The sequence below is a fragment of the Diplotaxodon limnothrissa genome, linkage group LG14 (genome assembly GCF_057381915.1).
Source record: "Diplotaxodon limnothrissa isolate DT_005_m linkage group LG14, D_limnothrissa_male_GT1.1, whole genome shotgun sequence".
Lineage (NCBI taxonomy): Eukaryota > Metazoa > Chordata > Actinopteri > Cichliformes > Cichlidae > Diplotaxodon > Diplotaxodon limnothrissa.
Window position 1 is genome coordinate 30,728,603 of NC_140609.1, and position 21,376 is coordinate 30,749,978.

General features: G+C 40.6%; 3 protein-coding genes across 3 annotated transcripts; 2 read left to right on the forward strand and 1 right to left on the reverse strand.

Annotated features, from left to right (window-relative positions):
• The first annotated feature begins 442 nt into the window (after positions 1 to 442).
• Positions 443 to 4,487, forward strand: rab34a (RAB34, member RAS oncogene family a). The gene is made up of 10 exons (XM_085370193.1): positions 443 to 517; positions 597 to 688; positions 775 to 843; positions 1,779 to 1,880; positions 1,966 to 2,030; positions 2,138 to 2,189; positions 2,281 to 2,362; positions 2,714 to 2,804; positions 4,164 to 4,271; positions 4,342 to 4,487. The coding sequence occupies exons 1-10, from the start codon at positions 443 to 445 to the stop codon at positions 4,407 to 4,409; spliced, it is 804 nt and encodes a 267-aa protein (XP_085226319.1). The 3' UTR covers positions 4,410 to 4,487.
• LOC146619133 (uncharacterized) lies at positions 1,161 to 8,662 on the reverse strand. The gene is made up of 5 exons (XM_085370945.1): positions 8,500 to 8,662; positions 8,259 to 8,352; positions 7,870 to 8,016; positions 6,330 to 6,425; positions 1,161 to 5,383 (listed from the first exon to the last, which is right to left on the reverse strand). The coding sequence occupies exons 1-5, from the start codon at positions 8,620 to 8,622 to the stop codon at positions 5,241 to 5,243; spliced, it is 603 nt and encodes a 200-aa protein (XP_085227071.1). The 5' UTR covers positions 8,623 to 8,662; the 3' UTR covers positions 1,161 to 5,240.
• A 6,867-nt stretch (positions 8,663 to 15,529) lies between these two features.
• proca1 (protein interacting with cyclin A1) lies at positions 15,530 to 18,522 on the forward strand. Its single transcript, XM_085371620.1, has 4 exons — positions 15,530 to 16,031; positions 16,117 to 16,249; positions 16,594 to 16,728; positions 16,833 to 18,522. The coding sequence occupies exons 1-4, from the start codon at positions 15,530 to 15,532 to the stop codon at positions 18,520 to 18,522; spliced, it is 2,460 nt and encodes an 819-aa protein (XP_085227746.1).
• Positions 18,523 to 21,376: the final 2,854 nt, after the last annotated feature.

The window sequence follows — 21,376 nt, forward strand, 5'->3', positions numbered from 1 at the left end:
GAGATTCATCCACAATGTAGTAACATCTTGAAACGCACAATGGAACACTATAGATCATGGCTTCACCTCTCGAGAGCCTGGATCTCAACATTACTGAAGCAGTGTGGGTTCATGTTGACAAAAGAACAGAGTGAAAGGCAGCCAGCACCCAAAGAAAAGCCTTGAATGCTTCAAGAAGCCTAGAGAACTATCCCTAAAGACTACTTAAAGCATTGACAAGAAAACTTCCCTAAGAGAGTTCAGATTGTTGAAAAATAAAGGCGCTTATGCCAAATATTGACTTTAATGCTGGTTAGAATTTGCCTTGTATACTCGGTCAACTAAACCCGTTTCTGTCTCGGTAGATTTTTCGTTTAACTTGGGTGGCTTTAAAGATAAACAGCAGACTGTTTACACCGCTCCCTCTGTCTTTCTGTCCAGCTGCTGTTTTCCTTGAGGCCTCATGTCCGTCCGCATTTCAGCCATGAGCGTCCTTCCTCCTGTTCGACGGGACCGAGTCATCGCTCAGCTCCCTCAGGTAAAATCAGTGACCCCAGTTGCCTGCTTATCTTTCTAGAAAAGTTCACATCTTCACGATCCCGCCCTCCTCTCTTCAGTGTTTCCGAAAAGAGGCAGCCATCCACACTAAAAATGATTTCAACAATAAAGTAAAGACTGCGTGTCAGGAGCAGCGGACCGGCACTGTGGGGTGAGTGCCGCAGTGTGAAGCTGCTGTATGCGATCTGCTTTATGTGGCTCTTATTTACTTGCTGCTGCTTCTCTTATTCTTCTCAGCAGATTTAAAATATCCAAGGTCATCGTGGTGGGGGATCTGGCTGTGGGGAAAACCTGCCTGATTAATAGGTAAACTAAGACACACTCGCTTCATATGTGACTGCAAGGCGAGAGGGAATTTGGGGAAATGAATAACTCAGAGGGAGTTCAAGGAAGCACAATACTTAACCTGTGTTACAATTGCTTTAGGTTTCACGGTAATCAAAAAAGTATGAAGCAGTTGTTAAAAGCATGAAAAAAAGGTAGAAAACATAAAAATGGGGCATCTATTTCCAGCCCTGATATGCTTTACTGTACTTATGCTTTGTAATGGCTGTGTTTGTGACCACAACACCAAAAATAATGCTTGTTAGGAAAGATGATAATCTTTGATGGTTTGTGGTCCCGTCACTTCTGCGCATGAGGAAAACACAAGTTTTGGACCACTTAGAGAGCCTCGCTGCATGCAGTACAACATCTACCACATGTATGGAAGTACACAGTTTGAGACTGTAACGTTTTAAATTGCAGTACAACCGTGTCACGTTTTGTCACTTGTAGTTTATTTTTCTGTAATAAGTTCCTTTATGCGTCTGCCATGATCATACATTAGATACTTTGTTTTATTAACAAATGCAGGCAGTGTCGGTTTTATGATCGGGACCTGGGGATCCAGGCCCACCCAGTAAACTCAATGTGCCCCCACAACTTTGGTCAGACTTTATAAAGGACCCCTCATGTCTCTTTGAAACTAAAAACAGGCCATTTATCAGCGTGTGCAGCTAGTTTCGAAGCGTGAACCTACTGAAAATTGCTAAGCTCCTTTGCCTCTGCAATCTAACACAGATCTTTTTGCACTTTGTGCTAAATTTCTCTGTGCATGTATGGGTGTAAATAAGCATAGCAATTTTCTGTGTTTTTTTTCTTGAATGCCCCCCTGTCAGAGTTGGTCACCTGTCCAAATGATGTAGTCTGCTGCCGACCATAAGTGCATATATTTGCAATAGATTATTTTTTTTTTTAAGGTTTTGCAAGGATACCTTTGACAAGAACTACAAAGCAACAATCGGTGTTGACTTTGAGATGGAGCGCTTCGAGGTGCTGGGTGTTCCTTTCAGCCTGCAGCTGTAAGTCTGATCCGGAAAATGTAATGCATTAATACAAAAAAAGTCACTCTGATTATGCTCGTCAGCCGCTCTCTGTGTGTTAAAGGTGGGACACCGCAGGCCAAGAGAGGTTCAAGTGCATTGCTTCTACATACTACAGAGGAGCCCAGGGTAAGTTTCCATCAGTCTCTCCGTTTAAAACACTGTTTCCAAGGAATAAAATATCAGTCGCTTTCCCAGCTGCTAACGCAGTAAAATGATCTCTTCTTCTCTTCCAGTTGTTATAATCGTGTTTGATGTAAATGATATTGCCTCTCTGGGCCATGTAAGGTAAATATATAATATAAGAATAACATTTGTGTGCCTTTATCTCATTGTTGTCCCAGCTGGTGGATTTAATGCAGTCTTTTTCCATCTAAAGGCAGTGGCTCGAAGACGCTTTGAAAGAGAACGACCCCACCGCTGTTCAGCTGTTCCTCGTGGGCACCAAGAAGGACCTCAGCGTACGTCTTTTACTGTTTAAAGTGGACGTGCCTGCGGACATTTCTGTTGTATATACTGGAGTCAAATGTGAATGCTTGGATAGGTGCCAGGAGCACAAAGCGTATCCAAGCTCGAACCTCAGAAATGTTTCTCCTCCTTTACTACACCCTAAAGTGGTTGTGACCGAGGTGGAAATCACACACAGGAACGTTTCTAAGACATTATGTATTTAAACAGCCGTACTTAAGCTAGCTCGGTTGCTAGGAAGACATTGTTTTTATGAGTTAGTCAGTAAACATGATACAATAAAATAAACAGTTGTGTTTGTTTTCTTATTGCTAATGTGTTGTATTCTCTGGTTTGTCTCACAGTCACCTGCTCAGTATTCCCAGATTGAACAAGATGCCCTCAAACTAGCAAACGAGATCCAAGCTGAGTATTGGGCGGTTTCATCGCTGACAGGTGAGCGTTTGGATTTTAATACAAGTAAAGCGGTTGCCTCCAAAAGGTGTTAGAGATGAAAAATATTTCTATAGCTTCAGCCAGAATAGCTTTTGGTTTTTGTTTACACTGTTCCTCAGGGAAAGACGCTGCAGTCGATTGTTTACATGAAAATATTTTGGTAGTAAATGCAAAGTGTTCAGTTCCAGAGTTACCAAATTTGCACCTAAGTCTGTATTACACTGCTTGAATAACAGCTACTGTAATCTAGAAAGATTAAAAAAATGTGTTTGTTGCTGTTTATTACCAGAAAATATTCAGAGAGAACAAAAGCTTTAGCAGTGGCCAAGTCGAATGCACTGGAAAGCTCAGCATCACTAGAAGGCCTGAAAATCCACAGAAGACAACTAAAGTAGATGCTTTCAAACTTTGTCCTTGTTTATGAAAAACAACTTGACAACATCTAACCAGGTCAAGAACACTCGAGGAGTGTGGGTTCATTTCAAGATGGAACCCACTGATTACTCTCAAGAACAAGAAGTCCAGATTAGATTTTGCCAGAAAACATCCAAAACAGCCTGCAGAGCTCTGAAAAATAATCTTCAGACAGCTGAAATCAAGATAAACTTGTACCAGAATGATGATAAGAGACAGGTATGGAGAAACAGAAACAGCTCATGATTTGAAGTGTGCCACTTCATCCATCAGATACAGAGGCAGTGTTACGGCATGTGCACGTATGATGACGTGGCTGCTGATAGAAGTTGCAGGATGAATTCTGAAGTGTACAGGGCTTTACTCTGTGCTCAGATTCACCCAAACACCTCAGTGCAATTGGATAATGAGCCAAAGCATACTGCAGAAGCAAACCACGAGTTTCTGAGTGGTATGTCCTTCAGTACCAGGAGTCCATCGCCTGATCTGAAGGCAGAGACCCTGAAACGAGCACCAACAGAGGGCGGCAGTAAAAGCCTGGAAGAATGAGATCTATGCTTTCAGTCATAGACTGCAAAGGAAAAACAATCCCTGTATTCAAAGTCATGTTGGTTTGTCAGGTAGCTTTTGATTCTCTGAAAACCAGCAGCTTTGTATAGGTTCACTGTCATTCATGGACAGTTGATGCATAGTTTTTAAAACCACCTAAATAAAAGCTAAAGCTCTGCATTTGACTGTCATTTTGATTGTTTGATTTAAATCCTACGATGCACAGAGACAAAACTACAGAAAAAAATAAAAAGATTTACTTGTCCAAAGCCTATTGAGCTAGCTTTAGTTTCTTTATAGACCTCCAGTGCTTCTCCTTAAGTCTGTTTAAATATAAAGTCCCCCAGCAGTAGTTTTCACACAGGCCCTGACAGATGCTCTCTGTATCTGCTGCAGGGGAAAACGTGAGAGAGTTTTTCTTTCGGGTTGCATCATTAGCGTTTGAGACCAACGTTCTTGCTGAGCTGGAGAAAAGCGGATCAAGGCAAATCGGAGATGTTGTCAGTGAGTATCCAGACAATCCCAAATCACAAAAGTAGTTGTCGCACGCTTTAAAACTAAGCTTTGCTTTCAGGGATTAACAGCAATTCTAACAATCTGTACGCTGCATCGAAGAAGAAACAGTCCAACTGCTGTCAGTAAGGATGGGAGCAGGAGGTTAAAATCGATGGTACGGACTGAAAGCGAGGAGTTTTCTGAGTGGAAAATGACCACGGCTGCCGTCCAGCTCAGCGGGAAGGATTTCTGTGGTCGGGGAGGGAGGAGGGATTCAGATGTTTCCCTTCCTGACATGTTTTAATTTCAGTTTTTCCTGGCCTAGAAAGCTTTTTCCTCCACGGGATGTGTGTGCAGATTCTTGTGGAGTGACACAGGAATTACACACAAAATGTTCCCGTCCTGCCAGAAAGAGTCTCGTTTCACTTAGGGCTTCAATTCAATCTTAAATCTTGTTGCTGCTGTAGTTTATTTTAACAGTCATATTCTGCTCGTGTTGAATTTGTTTTTTTGGCTCTTCTTTTTTTTTCATTGCATTAAAGTGACCAGTTATATTTGTTAGAGGCTAAAAAGAAAATTTGTTCTTGTTTTTATATCTTGTTCATCATCTTCTCCGTTTATCCATCGCACGCTGAGGTCCCAGACCAAAGACTGGGAGCCATATTTGTAATGAAGATACTTGAAAGGTATATTCTTTCTGTTTACAATCAAATTTATCACAGACTTTTATGGTCAGTATCAAAACTAATGTGGTTTTCATATTTTTCATTTTCCCATGGTGAGCTTTACATGTTGTTAGGACATTAAATAATAGAATAGAAATTGTTTCGGTTATTTAAAATAGAATAAATCTAAAAAAAAAAAGCCAGCTATTCTATGAGCTCACTGTATTTCTTAAAAAATATATCTATACATTTATTATAAAATTTCTGTGCTTTGCCTTCTTTGCTGAACCTTTAAGGAATCACGTTAACTTGTTCAGTTGTTGAAGCTTTTGAAGGAGTCGAGGTATTTTCCATCAATTTGGCTCTGCAGCTCTTCGGGTATGCAGTGAGAGAATTTGTAGTTTTCCTTAATCCACCTTCCTCCTTCGGTGTTCTCGATAGCCACAGCTGCGACGCCTGCAGAGTGAGATGTTTACAATCAAGTGTTGAGAGTCATTCGGTTATTATATAATACATTACTTTGCAAAAGTCTTGAACAACCCCTTGCTTCTTTATGTTTTGCTTCCAAGCGCACTGACCTCTGTTTTTAAACCAGTCAGTAGTTCTCCAGGCTTTTCTGGAAATCTTTCAAAGTTTTTCTTTGGCTGCTTTTCTTTTGCACCAACACGGTGATTGCCAAAGAGCTATTTGCTGAAAAGTTAGCATATCTTGGACAAGTGTGTCTTTGACCAAACTGGAAAAGTAGGGCACAAAAGAAAAAGTGGTTGATTTAAAAACATTTTAAAGTAGATAAGCAGTATCTGAAAGTGTCCTCAAGTCCTATGTCCTTAAGAAACAGACAAATCCAACAAAGATCTGATGCAGGACTTGAGATGCATCTGGCCCTTCAGATACATCTCCTGTTTACTGAAGCCTCATCAGAAATGGTCTCAGTGGAAGAAACTATTCTTGAGGATGGGAAATTGAGTGAAAAGGCTGAAGAATGCCAAATTATACAAGGATTGGACTGAATATCAGTGGCTAATGCCCTGTGGAAGACGGATCTGGCTTCATTTTTCTTCTTTTTTTTTGTTGACAAAACAGCGCAGTAAAAGCATACCTAGTTAGAAAAACACAGTTATGGTCGATTATTTCCATAATGTGGGGTCGTATTGACAGAGAACAGAGCAAAATGCAGCCAACATTCACAGAAGAACTTAAATGTTCATCAAAAACCCTAGAAAACTATTCCTGAAGACTACTTTAAGGATTTAGAAGAAACTCAGTTTTTGCCTTTTATCCTTGATTTCCACATTCCAATGAATTTTTGCATCTTTTTTTACATTTTCCTAACAAAATATAAAGAAGGGTAATTCAAGACTTTTGCACAGCACTGTAACTGTTAACTTATTGACTGACAAACCTACAACTGTGGCTCCCAGTTTCTCTACCAGCTGAATGGCAGCCTTCATTGTGCCTCCAGTCTCTATCCACTGGTCCACTAACAACACCCTCGAACCTGCGGCGGGGACACACATGTCGACTGTTAATGTCTCCTTCAGTCTTTCTTCTTTAACTCTTTTTGTTTACGAGGACAAGTATTAAAAGAAAATGGTACATCTTGTGTTTTTGAAAGAAACAAAAACAAATGCTGACAATAAACAGTTATATTTTAATGCATAAGTTTCCCATTAATGTTGTTCTAGGGGCTTCTAGTATTTTGTTTTCAAATCTCAGATTAAGAGAATACTCATTTCCCTAACATTGTGGATCTCCATTCACCTGTTTATACACAGTCACACCAGACTGTGTTTGTGCTGGAGAGGATGTAGAAAGTAGAAATTGTAGGAATTTGTGAGACTTGATTCTTCTTTAAATGTACGTATTGCAAATTGATGTTCAAAAATGAATCCAGGCTGTCAACAGATTCTGAAGAACCAACATCTGTGGTTTCATGTCCTAAACTGGCCTACGCATGTTATGTAATACCAGATTGCACCAGGAGATGGTGCAGTGACCCAGGCAGGACCTTCAGAAGACATTCCTCTACAGGAAATAAAGCATCTTAGTCAGGTGTTGAGCTACTTGAACAGCTTCAGTGTTTCTTGGCAGTTTTAATGAAGCTTTTCCCTCATTCAGTGTTATGATGAATTCTGACACATTATCCAGAATCTTCCGTCTGTAATATGTGAAGGCCATCGCATGTGGCTCACATCGTTTTTAGCTGTTCAATGATCTGTCATTGTGTCATCCTGCCAGACATCATTCCTGTCAGGAAATGTTTAATCATGCGATGATTTAGGGTAGGGGTGGAGAACTCCAAGCCTCCTGCAGGTTTGAGATGTGTCCATGATCCAACACTGCTGATTGAAATGGCAAAATTACCTCTTCAGCATGTCTTGAAGTTCTCCAGAAGCCTGGTAATGAACTAATCATTTCATTCAGGTGTGTTGACCCAGGGTGAGGTCTAAAACCTGCAGGACACCGGCCCTTGAGGCCTGGAGTTGGACACCCCTGATTTAGGGCATATTTTCATTGATTTACAATGAAACAAACATTCAGGCCTGTGCTATTCTCTGCGTGCTCGTTACACACGTTCGCCCTGTCGTTGAGAATATTGTGAAGGATAACTCATCTGATCACTTTTTCTACGTCTCTCTGGACAAAGGCCTTTACACCAGTTTTATAGTTTTCTGCATTCATCTTTGTTATGACAGCTGGTATTTGTTCAATATCAGTTGCTTCAGCTGACAACAGATGGTGCTGTGCTAGAAGAAAGACAGGGGAGTTTGGAGAAAGAAAGACTGGGCTTTGACAAAATAAATAATTAAATGATTTTGTCATATTTTTAGAAATGTAAGAGCTGAAATCAGTCATTTATCAACCTTCTCATCCACAAACTGCCCAAACATCTTTCTCAGTAAATTATATAACAGGGTTTAAGGGTAAAAAGAAATATTAACCTGGTCTTAGCACATCCAGTCTTACTTCCATAGTCTTTTCCCTGCCTGTGTAGTCTGTGTAGCTTTGGCCTTGGGTGGGGACACATAGGTGACCTGCTTTGCGAACAGCCAGGAAACCTTTTCCAAGAGCGGTGGCAACAGAAGCCCCTGAAAAGACAACATCAGTAACATTCATTCACACCCACAGAGCGAGAAAAGAAGCTTCACGTTGCCATGCCATGTGTTAGAGGCAGAGTTTTTCTAAATTTAGTATCTTTGCCTGAAGGGTCAGGTTTCCCGACCTACGTAATGTACACACTGACAACGTCTTAAAATAAAAAATTACTCTTTAGTTTCTCTGAACTCGCCCTGTATTTTACCTCTAAACGTGAAGTTCTTTGCTTTCTTACCAAGAATGAATCCCATCGCATCCATGCCAGCAACCAAGTCAATGTTGTCACTTTGGAAAGGACTGAGAAGGTCTTTGGCACAGTCTGCAAGAGCCTGGATCGAGTGCAAAGAGGGAAAAAAAGCATAAAATGATGAATGTGCACATGATAAGAGAGACTGCATGTGTATTTGTGCAGTTAGAGGTGAGGTTTGTCATGCTCAGCGAATAGTTTTAGCAACATTTCTTTTCTCTCGGCATACCTGGGAGTTGCAGTAAAGTCTGGATGGGTCCAGCCAGGCGAACTCTGGACCTTTTGTGTTTGGAGCCATTAAAGAAAGGTACCATCCTTTATGCCTGTCGCCTGGAACTGCAAACACATCCATTTGGAGAACAGCTCTTGACTGCACTGACAAGAGGCACAAACAGGGGTGAACGGACTGAACTGTGAATGAGAGTCTTCTGTATCAGGTTCCAGGGGGGGTGAATAATGGGTGGGAGCTGGCTGTTAATTATACTGAACTAAGTTGCAGTTTCTCTCTGCAGTTTGCACCAGATTTCTTGTTCAAAGTTTACCAGTCATTCATTAAACAGTCTTAGCCTCATCAAACAAAGCCTTATATGAGGTATAAGTCACAAAATAAACACTTATTTTTCCTCTTTCTTTGTATTTTCTTTTAGTACTTTGGGACCATTAAAGACTCACACCAGTGTTTAGCCTGCTTGAGTTTACTTTTATTTGATTTTTGTACTGTGGTTAAATGAAGTCAAATCAAACCTAAAAGTAAGAACAACAAAACATTTAAGATGACGTTGTATCAGTGTCTTTGAGGATGTGAACAGAAAGGTGCAGTCCTTTAACAGATCATCTATCTGCCCTTCCAACCATAAATGCATAATTTAAAACAAACTATTTTTTAATGAGTCAGTCTGAACTTCGCATGTGACGAAACAGAGCAATTGTCACCGTTTTGTTTTTTGAATATGTTCAGTCTCTGCACTAAACACTCCAGTCACCTGACCATAACTGAATACACATCCTATAAAAATCCCTGCCTCATGAATGCCTCAGGCTGTTATTGCAAATACCGCTCAGAGCTGATGTCTTTAGAGGAATCAGTGTCTAAATAAGCTCAGGTTGAGATCACGCTCACTGCAGGAGAAACACGACCCTGGAGCTCGCTGTATTCACAGGATAGTTCCAGTTTTCAGACTGGGAAGCTTCTTACTGTTATTAAATAAACGCATATCTGAAATTTCAAGTTCAAGCTGAGCTCAAGAATGAGCGATGAACTGTCTTTCAGCAGTAACTGCACTTTCCCACAGTCTGGTTTGTGTGCATCTTGAAGCACATGGCTGTGTAGTAAATGTTGCTCTGCAATGATTACATGCTTTATTTCTGACACCATGAATGTGTTCAGATATAAAGGTGTTATGAAGGAAGGAAGGCTCAGGGTTTAAGTAGTCATCATCATGGGCTCATCCGATTAGAATGAGAATAAGCAGTCATCAATCATTCACAGGGTTCTCCTTTTATTCTCAAAATCAAAACCCCAACCAGAACCTCACTTCTGCTGCCCCCCGTGTGGGAGTGAAGAAAGAGTGAGCTGAAAGTGAATGCAGTCCTTATATAACGTGTGACAGGTGAGTGCAATTAAGGACAAGCACCACACCCAATCAAAGGTGAGAGAACTAAACAAGGTGCATCTGGTGAAGTGAGTGGGTGTGCTGGGATGTGCTAAAAGGTGGGTCTTTACAACAGCCGCCCCCATATTTCTAGTGAGAAATATGTTGATATGATCAGAACCAGATCTCACACTGAACTCTGTCGTAATGATCATGGATTTATTCATTTAGCTCCATGTTAGTGCTAAATGCTCTGCTTACTGTATTTTCACCAGCTACTATGACTTTCTGTCTGTCTGCCATTTGGTGCTGGACAGGTAGAATACATTGATTTTAGCATCTGAAGGCTGTCTGCTAATGCACCTGAATAAATTTCATTTGCTTTCAAGGTCAATGGTAATTTAATGATGCAATTCAGCCATCTAGTACTTGCTGGCTGTCTTGCCAAGATTTACTGTTAGGCTCCCAAATCCAATCCTGGGCTGTGTAAGGAAAAAACGTTTAAGGGGTAAAAGTTTTAAGTCATGAAATTTTTCTATAATCAGTTCTGTCTGTGTCATAGTTATGACATAAGTGTCACTGTGACTTCTGCATATTTTACAGTTTGAATTCTATTTCCAACCAGAAAAAAGATCTGAATCTCTTTCACAGCTCTTGTTTCTTACTCACAGAGTTCTTTTATTACTGTAGAACAAAACATCCATCAGGACGTTCCTTCAACCCTTGTTTACACTCATGGGCAGAAAACCCAGATTAGACTTTGCTAGAAAACACTTAAAAAGGAGCTGCTGCTTTGAGAAGATAACAGAAAGATTCCCACTGGCTTGGAAAAACATGCAGAAGATGTGAAGTTTCCACAAATATGCCAAGAAAGGTAGAGATAGTGCGGCAGCATGACTCAAATAATAGTACCCAGCAGCTGTTGGTGACATGAGGCCCAACCATAGATATGAAATGTAGAGATATTAGATATCAGAATTACCAATTTACATGATTCATGTTTAGTTTATAGATTCCAATCTGTAGGGTTTCCTTTTGCACTACTGTTAATTTTAATAATCATTTCACTTTATTTCTACTTGTTTTATTGTTTTGTTTTTTTAATAATTTTTACTAGTCCACTGTCAAATGCAATATCTATTAATATGCTGTCTAAATAAAGTTTTACTTGTGTGACAACCCACTGCACCCTGCCTTCCTTTTGGCCTACTTGTGTCTTGTTTGCAGGCGCTGGAGAGGCTGAGTTCCTGTTCACAATTAGTGACACTGGCAACATGGGCTCAGTGTGCCAGGACTGCACAAAAAGCCATTAGAACCCAGATATGCATCAGCTCATTTCCCTGAGACACCCTGTTGGACTGTGGTTGCTTTTAGTTGGGTTCTTGCATTTAACAACATTACATACACCATTTTTCCACCTATGGACTCCACACCACTCTACACCACTGATGGTACTGACTACACACACACCCATTTGTGCAAAGTTTCTTTTTTCTGTTTTATTTACTTAAAATAAAATAGTTTGGATGGCATCCCTATGCATCTCTGTTTTTTTTTTTGTCGTGCGTGCAGCCTGGTTTGTGACACTTGCTAACTTAAATGTTCCATGCTGCCCTTTTTCATTTTTTTATAATTTAATATTTGTTCAATATCAGTACTGCTAATTATGTTATAGAATTTTATTATGATGACAATATTAATCTTTGCTTTATATTTTATCATCCTCTTCATGAATATTGCATATTTCATTTGTTTATTTTTTTTTCCATTTTGTTTTTATACATGCCATGGTTTTTAGCTTTTATTTTTCTGTTTTCTCCTTTAAAAAAAAGAAAAAAAAATCTGCACTTTATTCCCACTTTTTAAAAACAGTCCCTACTGTTTTTTTTTTTCTTTTTGGGGGGGGTGGGGTGGGGTATTGGTTAATTTAAGTTAATGCAAAATTTTTGTCAAAACCTGTAATTTAACAGTAATGGTCTGCATTTTACTCACATCTGCATTGCTTCATTTCAAATCCATATTGGTATTGAGAGTTATGAAAACGAACAAATACCTGTGGGCATGACTGTAGTTATATGTCGCCACCAGTCTATCGGGAAACCTAAAGAATATGAGAAAACACCTACACTTTGTTTATTTATTTATTTTCCCAGCTCTGCAACACACAGAGAGTCTGAATGAGCTGTTCTGGTTTGCAGCCTGCTGCAGCAGCAAAAGCAGAGAAATACCAGCCTCAGCTTGCATCATCATTGCTGTCCACAGCTACCTTTCATTTTATTATTATTATTAACCTTTATTTAACCAGGAAGATCCCATTGAGATTAAAAACCTATTTTTCAAGGGAGACCTGGCCAAGATAGGCAGCAGCAGATGTCTCACAGTTACAGAAATTACTCAAACACAGGCAGCAACAACACACATGCAACAATAAGTGAAAGAATACAAATAAAATTAAATAAAATTAAAAAAAAAAAAAAAAGTCAGTTAAAATGACAATCAATCCAATTGAAACAGTTGCATGTTATGGACTTGGCCTCAAGGATTCGTAGTTTAGATTTAAAAGCACTTAATGAAATTAATTCAGTCATTTTCCATTCCTTCTGCAGTTTGTTCCAAGCCGAGGGTGCTAAATGGACAAAAGCTCTTTTACCAAGTTCAGTTCGGGCAAATGGAACAGAAAGCAACAAGTAGCCATGCGGACGAAGAGAATACCGACCAGCATGTTTCATTACAAGCAGGGAACATATATAAGAAGGCAGCAACCCAAGTATTGCCTTATATATAAAACTGTATAAATGAGAGTTCCTCTGACTTACCAAAGCAGGCCATCCTACCTGAGAGTATAACTCACAGTGGTGAGTCTGAAATTTACGGTTAGTGATGAACCTCAGAGAAGCATGAAACACAGAATCAACCATTCGAAGACATTGAGCAGAAGCATTCACATATAGAATATCACCATAATCCAGCACAGGCAAGAATGTTGCAGCAACAAGCCGCTTCTTTGTATTAAAAGAGAAACACAACTTATTTTGAAAATAAAATCTCAGTTTTAACTTCAGGTTTTTCACAAGATTCTCTACATGTGGTTTGAAGGTAAGCGAGTCATCAATTAAGATTCCCAGATATTTATAGGTGTGAACCAACTCTATTTTATTACCTTCAAGAGTGGTTACTGATGGGATTGTTTGGGCTCGTCTCCTTGATTTAGAAAACAACATGAGCTTTGTTTTGTCATTTCTATTTCCTGTTTATCACTACTATATATAAATATATATTCTAACATTGGTGTAACTGCACTTATTCTTATCTTCGGGAGACACTGCTGGTCTGCAGATGATCTGTCTGTGGCTGTCAGTAAGTGGAGTGTAACTTATCAATATGTTTCATCCAGACTCACCTTGTTACTTGACTCTACATGAACGCACAGTGAACAGCGGGACTATTAGGCTCTTTATTTTTCCCAAACCCCTCCTACAGCGACAACATTAATTCATGAGAACACCCCCGCCCCACTCAACACTTGGTCGAATGTTGCCTCTGGTGATTTTACATCACTTCTCTCCACCTTCCAGAAATCCGATTTCAGTGCCTTGAGTGGGCTGGATCTCCGCCTCTAGAGCTCAGAGTAAGACCAGCCATGTGATATAACACTGGGCTGATTAGAAACTTGCCCTGCCAAACATTTTTCCCTCCCCGTGAGGAAAACTCAGTTGTAGAAATATGCTGTGCATCATTCTCTTAGTTTGGGAAAATATTAGGAGGGTTTTTGTTGATATCAGACATGAATAAACAATAATTTCACATATGAAATTTGTTCCCATATTGAGGTGATCACATAATGTGAATAAGCAGTGCAACTACTGATATATTATTAGTCAAATGAAAGTTTTTACTCACCTGTCAAATATACTATATCATATTGTGTGAAGGATTATAAGATATATGACTAAATTCTTGAACCACAAAAAATTGAATACTGTATTAAAGTGGAAATATCAGGGAAAAATACCCATTTCCTCTTTTGTCCCAAATTTAAAAGTAACTCTAATTATGTTATTCATTGCTTTCCTGTCACACATACTTTATCCTGTTATAATGACTGAGGCTCACATTAAATATGGCTAAAGCTTCACGTAATGAGTTAGAACAATCTGGTAGGTGCTGGTAGGAATACAAGGCTGTAAAAGTTCAGTTAAGTCATATGATGTCAGAACACTGAAACTCTTAAAAATAAGTAATACAATTGGACAGAAATGGACTGGAAGCCAGGAGCTGCATAGGTGTGATTTGATCATGATGTATCTTTCCTGCAGCTTCAGCATTTTGCACAGCCTGCAGGGGAAAAAATAACAGCTGATCAGAGTCAACAAAGTGACAGCAGTCTAATTGAGGGGTAATAGAGGCATGAATTACTCTACTAGTCATGTGAAGGGGCTTGTGTTTATCACTTAGAGGACAGCATATGCACAGGTAACCCCAATCAGCCAAAGGCTCAGCTTTCAGACTGCTCTAAACACAGTTTCAAACTATTTGTTTCAGATCTTGGCTCTGTATGATGGAGAAGGAGAAGAGATACCCTTAATGTCAGTAATGGTTTGATATAAGCTAAGATTGTTCTTCTAAGATGGTGTTTGGCTTGAGGGGCAACTCCTTGGATTAAGATAATAAGGATTATTTTGGATGTTCAATCATGCAAAGCTATAGTAAGATCAAGGAACAGAAACATGGAGCTGGGATGGAAAATAGTGGGTTTATTTTTTAAGGAAAACTGGCATCTTACATTATTATAGTGAATCCAGACTGTGCTACAGTACACACGTACTTCTTTGATAATCTGCTCTTGGGGGAATGTAATTTTTAATTTTTGTTTTGTTTTTGTAGTTCTTCATTACTGGAGAAAAAAATACAAAAGCTTCTTGAAGTTCTACATTTGGGTTCATTTGAATGATTGGCAACTCGTGTCAGCTTCTTGGGATAACTGGAAGCCAAGCAGTCATCTGATACCTCCATTATTTCAATGAGTTTTTTTTCTTTTCTGTGTCGGCCGTCAGACTCTGGGGCCCTTCAGTCACCCGGTGCAGAATGCGTGCGACAGAGGCAACCTTTTTCCACATTCCTGCGTAAATGAGTTTTGTCCCTACACTGTAATTTAGGTCATCACCAAATCAGCGCTTGTTTTGTGGTATTTGAATAATGTCCAGTGTGCTTGGTCGGCACAGTCACCCCATGCCTGTTACCATGGGAAGCGGGCGTGAGCTAGAACCGCCTCCATGCATTTTCCCAAAGTCCTATATCTCAGCCTTCTAGGGTGGTGCTGAGCGGGGAGGGGTGGGAGGTTACTTGCAGTCATCTCTTTCTCTGCAGCTAGAGGTGCAGGTTTACGCGCCGCACACCCACTAATTAACCCTCCGTGGGTTAAGTGAGATGATTAAGGTGGTGAGGGGCGCAGGGTGGGGTGATACCTGTTCACTGTGTCTAACAGATAGAGCTACTCTGCCAGGGCTACAGAGGTTAATCCTGCTGACTCCTCCCAGTCATTCATCGTAGCAATAATCGTACCACTTTAGGTTCGCCTTAAAACTGGGTGGGCTGCTCGAGAGCGCCGGGAAATCGCGAGGAGCTGTCTCCGTTACGCGTGGTGCTGAAAGTGCCACTCGCCGCATCATGTGGTCGGTCTTCTTCGTATTTTTGTCTTATCTGGACACAAACGTCGTCAATGGCGACCTCCTGAGTGGCGCTTTGGATGCAGAAAAGGAGGGCAAAGAAATGTTCTCCACGCTCAACGGCACCGTGTGCGCAAAAATGTCCACGGTGGGGGAGAATTTCCTCTACCAGGTGTCAGACGGAGCCGAGGTGGTGGGCTCAGTAGTCAGTCCAGCCGGGAAACTATTGAACTGCTCCGTGATAGTGGAACAGATGCAGGTGAAATCTTTCATGCACGAGTGCAGGTTGGTGCTGAAGAGACGGAGTGGCGGGCGGCAGGTGGAGGCGAGTTTTGCGCGCATGGATGAAGCCAAGCTGATGTGCAGGAAGTTTAAGAAGAGGGTGGAAGAGGAGGATTCGACTGTGCAGGTGCAGGTTCTGAAGAGATCCAAGAGAGGCTTTACTTATCCGGGGACCCTGTGGTGCGGAGCCGGGAACATGGCTGATAGCTATGACCAGCTGGGTAGGTTGAAAAGTTTTTATTCAAGGTGTCTGACTCCCGAGTGCAATACCTGAAATATATAATGACGCTGACCTCTCTTTTACAGGAGAGTTTGCAGGCACTGACAACTGCTGTCGTATTCACGACCACTGCCCTCATGTCATCTACGCCTTCTCCTCAAACTACGGTTACACCAATTTCAAGTGGCACTCCATCTGTCACTGTGACTGCGATAATGCGTGAGTAAAAGCTTTATTTCAGTGATGCTCTTCTTCATTTCAGCAATAAAGAAGAAAAACTGGAGAGTGCAACTTAATAAGGAGCAGTTAACACATTAAATGTTTGGCAGGTCTGTATGTAGAATAGCTGATAAATTATGTTGCCAGATGTTAATATTACTCTATTGACTGTTAGTTTAAGGCATTATGGTCTCTTAAACTAAAACCTTCCTGGCTAATTTTAGATAGTAATGCCAGCCCAGTAGATACATTGCTGTATTAACAATATATAGTACTGGCTGGTCATTTAGTCAGTTGTAGTTCTCTTATAGAGAACTCAAATCATCCCTTTACTCTCTCTGCAGGTTGAAAGACTGTTTGAGGAAAGTCAACGATACATCTTCCCGAGTTGTTGGTCAGGCATTTTTTAATGTCATCGGTGTCCCTTGCTTTGAGTTTGCTTATGAAGAGCAGTGTGTAGAGCGGCACTGGTATGGTCTGTAAGTATTCGTGTAAACCTTTAAGTAGATTTTAAACATACTGAGCCATTTTACTTTCGTAATACGTGACACATTGCCTCCCCTCTCTGTTTTCTCTCTCATAGGTGCAAACGATACAAGAAGCTCCCCATTGCTGTGATGAGAGAGGCGGTGCCGTATGACTTTGGAGGCATTGACATCATTGATGAGCTGACAGTAGCTCCTCCCAAGTCAAAAGGTTCTAAGAAAAGCAATGAAGAAGAGAAACTGGAGAGTGCAACTCAGTCTACGATGTTGGGTCCCGAGGAGCCGTCGCTCAGAAACGTTGTCACCGCCGCCGAGGATTTCCTCAAGGTTCTCGCTACTGTCTCCACATCGCAAAGCTCCAGTACCAACTCTGATAAGGTAGAGGAGCAAAGTTCAGAGAAGAAGAAGAGGAAGAACACAGGGAAGAAAAAGAAAACCAACAAAAAGAAAAAAGGAAAAGGAAATGGGAGGAAGAGAAAAGTGAAAACAGAGGCAGGTGTGAAAGCAGAGGAAGGGGCTGCTGTTTCACCCTCTGGCAGCAAAGCAGAAGTCAAGCCTATGAGTAACTTCATCAATGAGTCACAAAGATATGATCAGTCGAGCAGGAGCACAAAAAGAGTTGATGAGAGCGAATTTGAGCTCAGAGGAAAAGACGAACCCCCTAATGAAGTCATGAAAGATGAACCAGCCTTGGATAAGGAGATGGTTTCCATTACATCACCTGCAACAGTCCAGAAAAGGCCGGCAGGGTCGATCACTGCTGTGCTGACAGAAGAAGTCACTCCCTCAATAAGCACTACTGTTCCACATAAAGCTAAAACAAGAAGGCAAAGAAAGGAGAAGAGAAAGAAGAGCAAAGAAACAACTCTTCTTTCTTCTCCCAAAGATCTTGTAGCAAACAAAACAGAAAACTTAAGCCTTGTCCCCACCATCATTATCATAACCCCACCAGCACAGCCTGAGCAACAAAACTTTGGGAGCGACACTGAAAAGCGACCTGTTGTCCGCATTGCCAATGCCCCCATTGTTATCTCCAAAGTCAAAAGGAACAGGTCAAAGGACAAAACAGACACAGAGGGGAGAAAGAAAAGGAGGAAAGGCAGCTCTGCTTCCCCCATTGTTCCTGTTGCCCTGCAAAATTCCTCTCTGGACAATCTGAAAGTGATCCCTCTCACTGGGGTTCACACCACACCGTCGATCCCCACCGCAGACTACCAGCTTTCCCACAGGCTGGATGTTTACACAGGAAGGGTCAAAGTTACAGCTTTGAACACTTCCTTTAGTATTTTGAAAAGGCAACGGTCGAAAGAAAGAGGGCTGAGAAACAACAAGAGGAAAGCCAGTGTGCCTTCTTCATTGGAAATCCCACGTTCTCACAAGTTTGAAAATGTGCTCCCTATTCTCACTCGTGTTCCTCTCAACAGCCATGAAACCACTGCTGCAGAAGAAGAAACACAAACTCAGAGTGAATGGAGGCTTTTTGCCACAGCTGCGCCCACTGTCGACACAAAACAGCAGCGGCAAGCTGCCAGACAGCAGAGAAAACCAAGAAAGAAAGCTGCAGCTCTCAGTGATGCATTTTCTGATGCTAAACAAACTGAACCAGTCACATTTTTAAGCATGCCATTCAAAGCTGCCACTACAGCAGAGCTTAGATCTAAAAACCCCTTTGCTACCACCTTAGCACCACCTGACATGAGTCCACTTCAGTTATCTATTGAGAGAGCTAAAGCACAATTCACCAGGAAGAAGAAAAGGAAAATGAGACTGTCTAACCAACAACAATGAGCCGTGTTTTTCAGGCACAGCAGGATAGATGGAGAAACACACAAACACAGCTTTAATTACTTAGATTAGCTCCTGATGACCAGACATGCTTTACAGTTAGAATATTTACATATCACAGTAAACTGTTTTCTGGCTTTAATTGCTGGAATCGACATAATCATATTTAATTGTAATATGAGAATCAAGTTTTGCAATAATTTATCCTGCATGTCAATAATAAAATTATTGGTTGATTATGAATGTGTGGCAGTGTTTCGCTTTATTTATTCAATAAATAAAATATTAAATAACAGTATTCTATTTTAACATAAAATAATAATTCAAGATGTTTTCTAGCAAAAGCATCTTCCAGCAGCCACTTTCCATCCTGTCAGGGAATACAACAGTACATCTCCCTAGCAATTAGTGGTTGCCAAGCAGTTGCCAACTGGTCTTCAGGACAGTATGAAAAGGCTCTAAAGCAACTTTGTTCTGTCTGGCATCCCCCTGTCCTTTGTGCTTACAGTTAACGCTTTGCCCCTAAAATGAGTATATTTGGGATATACACTCTACACTGTGATATCAAAAAGGGATAAAAGTAGTGTTTAATACAAGCATCTACCAGTGTAAACGTATGTATGTCTGACAGCAAAATTAGTAAAGATGTAACAGAAGCTACCAACTTCAATGAGAAGCTAGCACCAGTGAATGTTAGCTTAAAACCACAACTTAGAATATAATACGCACGGATTAAATTTATTCAAATCTGATGTGCTATTTGGTGAGATTTAGTTTAGCTGCTCAGAGGATATGATTACCACTGACTGTACAAAACTAATGGATTACAGTCGACCTCCGATATTTGTGGGGGTTAGGGACCACAACCGCCTGCAAATAGCTGAGATCTGCAAATACTTGAAATCCCATCTAAAACGTTTATAACTGGTTATTTTAATAGCTCAAACACCAAATATACTATCACCCTAATGAAAATAATTACTTTAGATATGCTTTCTATGCTTTCCAAAAAATCAGTGAATAGGCAAATTTTCCACAAATAATTTTATTCGTTCCACAGAAAAATCTGGGAGTAGGTGATTCTGCAGATACCGAACCACGAAGAGGTGGAGGTCGACCGTACTGCCCTTGGACAACACCAGGCGATACTAAGCTAACAAGCTAACAGGCTGCTAGCCATACCATCTCATTTAACCTTAGGAGAATGGTAGAAAACTGCAGCTCTAACTCCCAAAGAAACAAAGCAATGTGAATGCTCCACATGGCAAAAAAACAATTTTTCAAACTTTGTAAAAATGATATAAATTTGAATAACATACCAAGAGCTATTCTTATCTAGCTAATAAAATAATATAATCTTCATTTTGTAATTTTGCATGCACATCTTATCTCAGCTGGAGACATTTAATCAGAAGGAGAAAGCTGAAAGGCTTAAGGTTGACCTTCTTAACCTGACTCTCCTGAGTTTCTTCTGGGTCAGAAATAGCCTTTAAGGCAGTGGTCCCCAACCGTTTTTGCACCATGGATCGGTTTATGTCGGACAATATTTTCACGGCCTTTAAGGTGTCACGGATAAATACAACAAAATAAAACCAGTATGGGTACAAAAAAAAGAAGATTTATTCATAACACATGGGAAAAGACCCAGGGAAACCGAGTTAACGATAACTATTTTAAAAAGTAACTGTTAAGGTTCAAAATTGAGGAAGGAGAGTACAAACCACCCATGGTCCAGAAGCTCTTGGTCAAACAATGATTTTAATGAATACACACGTGTGGGAAGAACACTCTGTACGCCGACAGCAAGTGATCTCGACTTAATCAAAGCATGAACAGATATTTTATAGCATCAGGGTTTGATTTACTGACGCCCCTTCATGCGTCACAGATACATTTTATACATAGATCAGATCAACACCACAATGACTTTTAACCCAGAAGATCATCTTCTATTTTCATGGCTGGTACTTTCCGTTCTTGTCTTAAAGTGAATTGTTCCTCTTTCTTGCCGAGACATGACTAATCTCTCCTCTAAATAAATCTAACTCATGTGTGTGTGTGTGTTGACCCCACATGCTCTTTCTCAATTCACCTGTTGCACTTCTGACCTTTTACCAGACCAGAGGCTCACTGAGACTATATGTATGTCTTCTACTAAATAAATGTTTTAACCAAGAACCTCTACTTAAACCTTAATATGAAATGACCTGATATATAAGTGTTTTGTAAGCATGTATTGCAATTCCTTCTATGGCTCCAAGTCACTTGCACAATAGATTGTCCGGACATCGCGCCGAACAAAGCTTCCAACCCCCAATTAATTGACCGAGCTTCAACTCTTTAATAAGCACAGATATGCATTGTGTATAAAATAGTCATAACTGCACCTGAAATACAAGGTCAACATAATAACTGTATGCATAACATCTTAAGGCCTTCTTAAAGCTATCTGTTACATTGTTAAAGCCTCGTCTTAGCCTGCTGCTCAAAATAACTTTCACTTCTGCAAAACTCTCCAAGCCTGTTTCCTGTCCTGTTACTTTTAGCCTTTCTGAAAGACACACACTGTTCAACCCCTGAATGCAATATAAACTCCAGATTATATTATTAATGCAATGGTAATAATGATGATTATTTAACAATAGCAGTAAAATAATTTCCCTGCTCCACACTCCCTCTCTCGACCTCTGGAACACCAGAGGTCGCAATACATTGTGTCCTCGCTCAGACCCTCTCTAGCCGTCCTCTGGCTCAACCAGCTCTCATTCGAGAACACTCCATGTGTAAGCTTAGGTTTTCTCGGTCCCTCTCTGGTGGTTCAGCAGGCCTCGAGATCTCCAGGATCCTCGCCCCTCCT